This window comes from Habropoda laboriosa, unplaced genomic scaffold, assembly GCF_001263275.1.
Source record: "Habropoda laboriosa isolate 0110345459 unplaced genomic scaffold, ASM126327v1 scaffold129, whole genome shotgun sequence".
Classification (NCBI taxonomy): domain Eukaryota; kingdom Metazoa; phylum Arthropoda; class Insecta; order Hymenoptera; family Apidae; genus Habropoda; species Habropoda laboriosa.
Window position 1 is genome coordinate 612,202 of NW_017100255.1, and position 11,992 is coordinate 624,193.

General features: G+C 39.6%; 1 protein-coding gene across 1 annotated transcript in view; it reads right to left on the reverse strand.

Moving 5' to 3' along the window:
* Positions 1-451: 451 nt before the first annotated feature.
* The window catches only part of LOC108572538 (UNC93-like protein), a 47,343-nt gene continuing 35,802 nt past the window's right edge, over positions 452-11,992 (reverse strand). The window contains exons 4-6 of the mRNA XM_017934789.1: positions 6,501-6,663; positions 3,510-3,777; positions 452-892 (exon numbers count right to left, since the gene is read on the reverse strand). Coding sequence (XP_017790278.1) covers positions 573-892; positions 3,510-3,777; positions 6,501-6,663 — 751 coding nt within the window. The 3' untranslated portion in view covers positions 452-572. The remainder of the gene's footprint in view (positions 893-3,509; positions 3,778-6,500; positions 6,664-11,992) is intronic.

Consider the following 11,992-nt stretch of genomic DNA (forward strand, 5'->3'; position numbering starts at 1 on the left):
GCAAAATATGAAAAACAACCGGAGGAGACTTAGGAGAAAATGTTGGAAAAGCATAACGATTCTTACGAATCTTGCGATGATGGTAGCCGACGATATTAGTCTCAGCATGAATGAATAACAATTTTTACGCATGTTTCACCGACACGAGAATAATATATATGTGTGTGTGTATGTATATATGTATGTATATATATATACACACATATATATATATATATATGCTTCACGTTCTGATCGTATCGCCGATCGTATCAATATCCGCTCTATATTCTTCCACAAAACGAAAAAAAAAAGGAGACAAAGGTAGAAATAAAAAATGAAGATGTAAGAAACGACGAATATCGTTCTTACGTTTCCTATAAGCGAGCAACATATTTCTTGGCGCACACTTCCAGGCAGTTTTCGATCGCTCGTCGACGATTCGTATATACGATCGTCGTATCGTCGCTGGCCGTGGAAAGTTAAACCGAGCTCGTGATTATAGGAAAGTGCAATAAGGAAGAATAAAAGAGAATAGTCGATCGAGCCGAGACTCTGTTGAGATTCCTCGTTGGTTCGCAAGCATGTGTTGTTCAGAGGTGTGTGATAATGATATCGTCGTCAATATCGTCCTTTTCATCGTCGGTCTCTTCCACCTGGTTCGCCTCTGCCTGGGCTGCCTTTGGATCATCCGCGATAGCCTTGAGCCTTTTCTGCTTACGCCTGTGCAACAGCTCGACCACGATGTATCCGCAAGTGCCGATAAGCAGCACTGTTAGCATCACGTACAGCTTCATACGGGCGCACAGATGGGTACTGTACGCGTACGCTATTACGAAACCGGCACTCTCCCACAGTCTGTAGTTCGAGAACGCGGCTTCCTTGTTACGCCTGAATAGGGTACCGTACAGACCTGGAAATTCAAACGGAGCAATCAGCTTTTCAGGTTGTTACTATCGGTGGAATTTACGATTGGTTCGCTCTTTTTTAGCCCCTTTACGTATGATTTCTTTTCGTGCCTACGCATGTAAGCGTCGGCTATTTACCGTTTCAGTGCAATATTAGGTAAGAAAAGCTGATGTATCGTAGATTAATGAAATTTTGCAATCGTCAGTTTAATAAATGAAACGGAGAAGTGGAATTGAAATTAATTTTTCTTATTCATGTAACTGTTTTTATCAGATCTTGGCCAAAATCTGTGGCACGAGTCTAACTCGTTTTTATACGGCAAAGGGTTAATATAGCGTAGAATATAAGTCGCTTTGCCGTTTAAAAATTAATCGAATAATAGAATTTCTATTAATTGAATAACAGAAAATTATTAAGATTATAATTTCACAGAATTCTTCCTTACCATCAGTGGAATTTACGATTGGTTTGCTCTTTTTTAATACAGCGTAGAACATAAGTCGCTTTGCCATTTAAAAATTAATCGAACAATAGAAAATTATTAAGATTACAATTTTTTCCGAATTCTTTGTTACGATCAGTGAAATTTACAAACGAATTGGTTTGTTTCATTCCTAATACACTGTGACCCATAAGTCGCTTTACTACTCGAACATTTTACCATCGGAAAATGAAAATGAGTTCTGTAAGCTAACACAATATCTCGATAATTCTTCGTTCGAAAGAAAAAAAGAGATTATATTTTATTTGTTGTATCTTTCAATCGTAATTCGATTTCTTTTCATAAGTTCTTTAAGAAATGTTTCATCCTGTTAACGGAAGATTAAATCTGATTACGATCGTGGTAATACATTCGGTTGCAAAATAAAAGGATCTAATAAGCAGCGGGATGAATTGAATATTCTGCTCAAAATCCCACATAAATATGCATGTACGGTCAGTCATTCGTACAATCGTCGATTGTCTTGCACGCCATAAAGTTCCTTGTTTTTCTTCTTCTTCCAACACGTGTCTAAGTGAGTTCGAACAGTTAAATAATGAATATCTCGGGACGTTATTCGAGGAAGAAAAGGGCTGTATGTCGAAGAGCTCCCGGCTAATTGTCATACAAGGGAGCAAGCACTATAAGCTGTCCATTTTCAGATGGACAGTTAGCTTTCTTACTATACGTCATTATTCTTGCTACTTGTACTTCATTGTTCCGGATACTCATTTCACATGTGACCCGTTAAAGACCATTTTTTTTCCAAACGAGACTTGGAGGAAGGTGCAATTGGAAATTGAAGACGAAGTTCATGTTTCAGGACGAAGTCACAAAATTACACATTAATATCCATAACAAGACACTAATACTGTAAAAATATAAACGTGGTCGTTTGATAATTTCAATACGAAAACAACATTTATAAACTTTCCGAATTTTTTAAAAATCGATTTTGCGGTGAACAATTCTGAAAAAAATCACAGACATGTACGCCATTGGATAGCACATCCGTGATTTTTTTCATAAGTTTTCATCGAGCAGAACGAGAGAAATGGAGCTTAATCTGTAAACTGCGTTTCACCCTGTAACTACCCTAGTAGTAGGGTAGCAGCTTGATACTTGGTAGAAAGGGTTTTCTTCGGGTGGTCTATCGAATGATATGCACCAAGATCCAAGATAAGATATTCGGCTAGGCCGTGGATTCTATCTATCTATCTATCGCGTGGATTCTCTTAATCGTGGTAAAACGGCTTGCAGCCTTATAATTTTCTCTTAGGAAAATTTTTCGTGAAAGAATAAAATATTTGAGAATTTAAATTGAAAAAAATTATTTACGCGTAGCAATGCTGTTTCGTTCCAATATATTTAAAATTGTCGAAGAAAAGGTTGAAGTAAAATAAATTTCTGCAATTGCTAAATTAACCGTGCATTTAGTAAAGAACTTTGAAATCTCCTTTTCATAACTTATTAACCTGCTATACAGGGTGAGCCATGTAAAAAAGACCACCTTCTCTAGCTATGATGGTACGAGAAAATTTTTTTTTATGAAAGAAACGGCAAAATTGAAAGGAAGTTTTACATTTGATTAAAAATTTTAGAATCCAAGATCATTTTAAGGCCATATTATCACGCATGTTTAAATGCACATCGATGTCTGCTACAACACACAGTAGAAAACAATATATACATTCGTATAAAAAAAATGTGCCCTTGAAAAAGAAAAGAACAGAAAAGCTCTTTGAAACCATTTAAATTTCATAGAAAAACTTTTCTCACGCCGCCGTAGGTAGAAAAGATAGTTAGGTGGCCTGTTTTACCTGACCCACCCTGTATACATTAAAACATGTCGTTCTAAAAACATTTTGCTTATTATTCGTCGTTAAATTCTCGCGACTAAACTCGAAGATGAAGAAATAAATTCTCATATTTGGAAACTGGCGTAAAATTGAATAATTCCTTACTAAACACGATCAAAAGTTTACATCAATTATCAATCGCAACTAAGTAAAGCAAACCTCGAGGAAAAAATAAATGAACAATGTGCGTGTAAGACACTACCGATAACAAACCACATAAAACGATAGTATTTCGCGAGATTATAATTTGTTCAATTCAAACATCCTTTCGCTATACGTACCATTTACTTGCGTCTGCCAAACCGCGTCACCGACACCCCACAGTCCAGAAACGGTGTAAAAAACGTAGGGGTTCTCGGGGTTTGGTTTCCAGTGGAGTAGCACGACGACAAGACAAACATGGACGATGGCGCCCAGCACCATAAGTGGCTGTCTCCCGACGAATTTCATTAACGATCCGAAGACCAAGGAGCAAAGAGCGTTCACCACTCCGAAGCAGATCATCACATAGCCCACTCTGTGCACGCCTAACGCGCAGGAAATGTACGCCTGAGGGAAGAAAAATTAGAGAAACATCAGCGACGATTAAACAATCCCAGATGCATATATAAACAAGTAGCAAGGATGATATTCCATCATTTTCGCCGGTTGATGGAATGCAGTTAGCAAAAAGAATTTTAATAAAACGCGCCCGGTTTGATGATGTTCAGTAGCCGCGCGTTTTACGACTTCGATGTAAGCGATCTTATCCTGTATACAGGGTGTCCGTAAAGAAGGAACCCGATTCGAAGGTAGTGGGATTAATGTTGAATTTCGTTGGGAATTTCCAGTTATCGAGGGATTCGCTTGTTCTCTGTCTCGATAATTAGCAACGAAATCCATCCTTTTTCTTCTCCTTCACACCTGTGTCCTTAAGGCGGTATTTTATGTTACCACCGTGGTACAAACGTGCGTAAGCGAAGTAATTTTAATGCATTTTCACGACTGTAGAACGTGTAGAACACGCCGGATAATCGACGTAACACGAGTAAGAAAAGTGACGCTGTCGAAACCGGAGAAATTTCAGCGAGACCGCAATGGAGGACGGCGAGGATGCGCCCGATGTGCCTATGCGTTTTCATTTAGCGACGCGTGTGCGTGTTCGCCGCACAGGCCTATCGGCTGCACTCGTGGATGCACGAGTAGCACGAGAAAAAAAAGAAGAAATACTGGTTCACAGGATTCCAGGTATGGAAGTGGTATCAGGGAATTGCTGCAAGAATAAGATTCTAGGCTATTTATAACATGTCGAACCAGCTGATTCAATGGAAGGTAGCGTCCCGGGATCCTGATGCCTCTTGGTAGCATTTATTCGTCCAATTACTTTATTCCTCGGCAAATTTGCTCGCATATTTTGTCATCGGACTGGTTTCGAACAAGTTTGCTTTCAAAATTGTATTAGGTTGTTGCACATATGAAACGACCGATGTCGCAACTGCGTAAGATTTTCAGAATTGCGTTCTGAAATTTGCTATCAGATAACGCTTATTAGACGTTAATTTCAATCTTTAAGTTAACCAAAACCAAACCGAAGCAAAGCTCAAAGTTAACCGAAGTCAATCAACAGTGAAACAATCGACTAACCACCTAACCTAACCTAACCCTAGTCTTCGGGTCTTTTTCTACCCATCGTCTTCTTATTTTTTTTAATAACTTTTGTTGTTATCAAATTTATGTTCCCTTAACGTTACGTTAAAAGTTTATCGTTTAAGTTCATATGGCATGTCGGTGATAAAAATTGTTCCACATAAGGTCTTTGGGTCTTTTTTGACCCAAACTCCTTTAGCGTCTAGTGGAAGAATGCGCTAAGGTTAAAATTAAATGGCAAATTGTGCACGAGAGTGAACCACGAATGAAGATGAAATATCACTGGCCACTTTTTAAAAAATTTAACAACGAAGCTGAATTAAAGAACGTTTCCAAAGACCTCCTTGCACCTCGAAGCGAAGAGTGTTCTTTCAAAACGAAAGGCATAAATAATTTTCTTTTCGGATGGTCAAAGAATAACGAAACCAGTGGATCATGCGCTGATCAATCGAATATCATTTTTACTGAAACTACAAACGTGGAATGTTTCGTCGATCATTTCGGTCGTTTCATCTGCAACAACCCAACATCATCTTTCTCTCTCTTTTCTCTTTATCCTTTGTCACTTTCTAGTTCACCAATTGCACATTATACAACTTATAATTTAAAGTCATTCAGCTGTTTTAAAAGGCAAAGGATGCGTGCTTCAGTCGATATTTCAGCATATCTGTGATCAGTAGCATGTATTTCCGGAGAACAATTGCACGACCTCGCATGGCCGTTACGCATCATGAACCTGCCGCTCTGTATCCGGTTTGTATCCGGGTGATCCTAGTCGGTTTTTTTTTTGTGTTGCATCTGATGAGGATAATCATTAACGATTTTAGCTTGCCTCTTTGGTAACTGCGTTCTTCTATTTTGTTCTTCTTCTTCTTCTTTCTCCTTTGCGTCGGTTCGCGGTGTGACGCGGTCACGTTTATTTGTCAAACGTACGAACGAGGAAAGTCGATAATTATTTCCCCGTTAAATTTTCATACTCTTGTTGTGACAATACGGTTTCCTCGGACCAGTGGAAATACGTGTCCGTGAGCGAATTAAAGAAAACAGTAAGTTTAACGTCGAGGTTTCCAATGCAAAAAGGAATAAAGTGATTCGTTGCGATATACATATGCAAGGATAATTTCCTACCTCTGCGAGTTTCCATTGTAACCAAATGTTATTATACTCTCAAATCGTCCGTCACATTTTACAAGAAGAGAGATCGTTTCGTCAGTTCCTCTGGCAGAAGGTTTCGTTCTCGAATGGCATAATCGTCTCCGTTCGTAATCGATGCCTTATCGAACCAAGTTCCTACCGACAACAAGCTCGTTCATTTTGCTCGGACCGTGGGCGAGTTATTCGAATCTCATTGTTCTGCCTCGTAAGTCGTAAATGATTGTTTCCAGTTGTTGAGCAACACGCCGGACGATAATGTATCGTCGAACTTCTGGAAACTTCTTAATTGACTGAAACTTTTCGGCGGGTTAGAACTTCGCGAAAGAAGAGAAAGAGAAGAGAAAAAAAGTGAGATTTCGTGGCTTGTATCGAGGAGAGAGAGAGAGAGAGAGAGAACGATGTTTCATTGTTTAAAGATTACGCTCGTTCAACCTTGTAAATATTTGATTATTTTCGCGCTAAACAATTTGTTAGATATCTTAATCACTCACTTGTGTAAAGTCTGCTCCAATGAACGCCTGTTCCATGCCGATCCATACTGTGATCGGTATGAGCAGCTGTTGATAGGGTTTCTTCAGTTGATAAGCAGTTGCGGAGAGCAATTGTATACCACTGAGCTCTTGACTATCGACTCGTCGTTGCTTTTCACCGTACCTGGAACACGAAAAAAGAAGGAAAAAAAGGATTATCATTGTTTCTTCTCGACCAACTTGGAATCCATTATTTCGATAAACTTGAATTATCGATCGTTTCATTAGACGAACAATAACCAATAATCTGATTTCTCACTAAAAATAACCAAGTAGACTATTGATGATACTCTGTCAATAAAATGGCGATGATTGGTACATTTCTCTATATTGTGAAAGCTTCGAATTATCCCGAAGTAAGATAGAAGACGAAATGAACGAAATAAAGTATATTTGGTATGGTCTGCACGAATTATTTCGTAAAAAATGATCGACTGTAAATTACGTGGTTTTACCGTAATTGTAGCCTTAAATGCAGGATAATTGCTGAAATGTTTGCTGTAATATCCACGTCGCGAATGTGTACCGCGACGTCGTTTCGCAGTTTAATTTTTGAGCAGACTTAGTCCAGGAAATTGAAGCAAGTAAATGGCGCCTCTCGAGATTACGTCTAACCTGGCCGACTATTACGCGTCAAACACGTTCAGTAGGTTCATCTTTAGCATCCCGTGGTCGCAGAAAACACCTCGGAACGTTTCAAAAATTTTACAACGTATGCTGTTCAACTTTTCGTCAAATCTAAGCTTCGCAATGCATCTTTCTACAAGAATTCATCGAAGCGTCCAATAATGGTAACTCCTTCTATCGAGGAGAGAAATTGAACTTTTACAAAATATAATTTCTACCGTTCGTTTCTTTTTCGTTCTATCGAGGAGAGAAGTCTAAATATATTGTTGCAGGGTAATTGCACGAGACACGTTTATTCTAATACATGTTCTGCAACATGTTTTCTATGCTAAATAAGCAGTCTCGAACGACTGTGACATTAAAGCCTGTCATTGGAGCTTTGATACACCCGTGACTCGAAATATGCGTATTGTGAAATGTTGACAGGAATCGTTGAAGTAGAACGACCGTAGATTGATTAACAACCAGTTAGAAAATATTCATCGAGATCGAAATACCGAGATATGCAAAAGGAATCCGTCAAACTTGAATAAGTGTACAAGCATTTCCTGTTTCCCAGCGAATTCTCCCGCTTCTAGAATTAACTCCGTATATCTACTTTTTCTTCACTTTTCCCCAGGCATTTATAGCTACTTGGCGTTACTCTCCAACAAACTCTACGATGATGATAATAATAATAAATAGATACAAAAGCAAAACACCGAGGGTGGAATTAAATTTTCTGCTCCGTCATCGGAGAGCTGTAGGGAGTACGATTAAAAAACAAAACAAAAGAGAGATTCTTTTCTAATCAACAAGTTCCATTATCAAGGCACCCCTCCAGCTTTTCAACCGTAAGAGCGTGAATCTTCGCGGCAATAAAATAAACCAACATTAATGACCAATAAACTTTACATTCTCATACCGACACGCGCTCGTCTTTCAAGATTCAAAACCTGTTGACCGAAAGAGCAATTTAACGAGTTGAACAAAGCAACGTTCGCAAGTCTACCTCCCAGCATCCTTTAACAACGGCGCCTCGCCACGAACAATGAACATGTACAAGACGACGCGACCAATAGAATGGTGGCGTACGTACTCGCGTACGTTCATTCCTGATCGCGAAATAATTTCTCCTTGAAAATTCCCTCCGAGGTGGTGCCACACACGTCCTACAACGTCTACACACACACACACGTACACACACGCACAAAACACACACGTATAGTCGTGCGTGTACTGGTAGGTACTTCGTTTCATGACGAAGGCTGGCTGCGTTCGTTATATCCTGGCGAAAAACCGGTTCAAGTTTTTTTCACGGCTTTTTTCAACGAAAGAAAATTTCGAGATCCGACCCCGCCGCCGCTGAACGAACGAACGATACGTGCAAACGATAAACGCGAACGAGCCATGGAGGGTGGATTTTTCTCGAGTACCTACCGGGGCACGGTCACGAAGGTCGATAATTTTGAAAAAGATTGCGGAAGTCCCCATGGTGAGCATGTCCGGACTGTAGAGCGAGCGCACACTCGTAAAAGAGCCGTTCAACAGAATCCGGTAAATTATCCTGCTGCTAAATTTAGCCACGCGGAGCACTTGAATACGATCTGCCCTGAGGGCCTGAAGGATCAGGTCGGGAGAGCTGGTGGAACGAACGAACGAGCGTGCACAAACCCGACGTATATGTGTATGTATATACAAGAGAGGCAAGGTTTTAGATTCGTACGTGGAGGGCCTCGGGCGACTCGCTGGCCAATTCGCAAAATAAATCTTAATAGTGGTGTTAAACGATGCCTGCCATCGTCCTGGACGTCGACTCCGGACGACATTCCGCCAGGTAAAAATCCCCATGTTGTTTGAACATCTCGCGAGTGTGTTGGTTTCTTTTTTTTTTAGACGTTTCGTTTCACGGTGTTAAACACACACGCGCGTGTGTGTACAGTCTCGTTCATAAGTATTGGGAAAGTTTCTGTGTGTGTGTGAAGTGTACTGAAATGTATCGGAATCTATCGAAGTTTAGCGATATCGATTGCGATCTAGTGAACTCTGCTGGTATTCTACTAATGTCCATTGAAATCTTCCGAAACCTAAGTAAATCTGCAGAAATCGTCTGAATTTTGCTACAATCTACTGAAATTGCAAGTTTAATGTAAAACTGTTCAACACGCAAGAGTCGTTAAAAAATGATCAAGACCTTAAAAAAAAATGATCCATTCTAGAGTCACGAAGTACAAATGACATAATTCATTTTTACCGATACGCGACATTAAGTTCGACGAGGAAATGTAATTTCAAATCATATAATACTTTCTACAAGAACACACTAGATGTCCTAATACTTATGAACGGAAGTGTACGTGCATATATACGTGTTACATCGTTGGTTTAGAGTTCCCGAGGTTATAACGAGACGAAAATGGGCGTTTCTTATGGGAACCGTATAATTCCCGGAGGAATTAACATTGTATCTTTATCTTGTTTGAAGTCATTTTATTATCCTCGAGGATCGAGGAATTCCAAGAAGTTCGAAGGCTTCAGACACCGCACCGTCCACTGTGCACGTGAACATTAACTCCTTTTTCATCCTGATTTTCATTATTTTCCAGCTTCTTCATTTTTCTCCCTTTCCTTCCTTTATCTTCAATTTCTGTCAACCTTTCCTCTTCCACGCTAACACCAAATGTAACATCCACATAAAGAGGCACAATTTCCTTTTCTTCCCCGATACTTCTTCGACATTTTTTCTAACTTCGAAAGAATCGTCCTTGACGTTGTCCTCGAAGGATTCCTACCCAATTTTAAATCTCCTCCGTCGTAAAGAAACGAATTCCTTTTTCTTTTTCTTCTGTTTTACCTTCTCGCAGCGTTTCGCGTCCTTCTGCTTCATAAGATTTTGCAATAGCTAATTATTGGTGGACGCGGAGTTTCGCCAAATATAGCAAAGAGAGATGTATTTATAACGATGACAAATATTTGGTTTGTAACGTTGGTATATACATACGTTGTACACACCGTTAACGAGAAAGTTTTCAAGCCTTGCGAAGTTTCAAAATTGCGACGAAACTTTGCGCGGTTTTTTCTTCCGTTTCTTTTTTTTTCGTTTCTTCAGTTGCACGCGATCAAGAAAGGAAAACGTACCAGGAGGGCCAGAAGAAACGCGAACGTAATGAACGTTTAACGGTGCATAGAGCACGGTTCTTTTTTCCTTCTTTCCACGTTTTTAACACGCTACGGTTTGCAGAAAAGAGGCTTAACGTGATTCGCCGGCAATGGGAGTAAATTAATTACATGCTGCACGCTGGATGTCTGAGTAATCGAAAGTTCGCCGGCGAGGATTTACGTAAACCCAGTTACGCGAAAATCGTTCCAAATCGCTGTATTGTTTGTTTCCAACGAACTCGCGGAACGTACATTGTACAGTCCGAATTTACATCATACAGAGAACGTTGTTGTTGCCGCTGTTCTGTGTTCGATTTATTAATAATCAATTGCGTTATTTTCTATATGTAACTATATGTAACGAGCAACGATTAAATTACCCCAATTACTCTCGAATAATTCAATTATGTAAAATAACAGGCATTGCTGTTAATAGTTATCAGTGCGGGATCTGATAAAGGATTTGAATTGAGCTTGAAACAAATTATACGAACTTTTTTTATGTCTCGTTAGTTTTCATATTTCTTCAAATAGCCGAAATTAATATTCCAGATATAACAATATTTATTAGTTTTTTAGACGCGTTGTGTTTCTTCAGAAAATGATACTTAAGGGGTTTTCACCACTTTGAGGCGTTTATAAATAGGCGAAGTTTGGGAATTATTTTCATAGGTAACTAGTAAATGAAAAGTTTCAATTTTTTCGGGAGATATAAATGTGACTTGCGGCTTCTTTCTCCAATTTTTGGAAAGTTAAAGTGTTACAAAATGTAAGTTTTGTCAACGTTCACTGATCAGTCAACGTTCACGTTTACACAGTGGCAAACATTACCACTGTTCCGTCAAAAGCGAAGCTCTGCACACACTTAATTTTATTAACCGATAGTTGTAGCCACAGAGATAGACGCAGAATCATTAGGAGGGAGAGAGTGTTATTGACAATAGATTGGCGAAGATCAAATATTGTTCGATCCGGGCCGTGATTGTGCATGGCACGAATGTCAACGTACGAGCAAGTCATGCACGTGAACATTCTAACTAGAATGTGTCAGCTTGTAAACATTAAACAAGCCATCAGCTAATCCAGATACATAATTCAAGAATGTCTGACTCATAGTCCTGGTACCGGTTACTCTCACGGCTCTCCTGCTTATCCGTGTCTAATGAACGAAGGAAAAGAAGGAGGAAGAAGTGAGAAAAAGAGAGAGACAGAAAAAAGGGACAATCTCTGTGGGGATCGTAAATATGTCGCTGGTTGGAATAAACTATTAGCCGTGGACCGTTAATCGATCGTAAATACGTGCGGCGAACAAAACGCGTGGAAAAACGCTAACGTAGCGCGAAACCGTTCTCGCACAGCGATAAAAGCAGAAGCCTTTAAGGCTTCTGTCGAATCCGAGGTCGTTCGCGTGTTTCAGGCTGCATTTGTGTCGTATTACAGATTAATATCGCCAATACCTGTGCCGGTAGGAATGCTTGTTTTCCGGTTCTGGTGCAGCACGCTCGAATTTTACGAAACGTCACGTAAGTATACCGGGCAAGCGTTTTAGGAGGAAAAGTCAAATCCTGAAAATGCTGATTTCTCTCGAGCAGATCTATAGAGAGAATCGGTGTGAAGAATAATTTATCTTTTCCTTTGTTGTTGTTCTTTTTTTTGTTCGATTCGAAAACCATCGATGACTCTCTTTT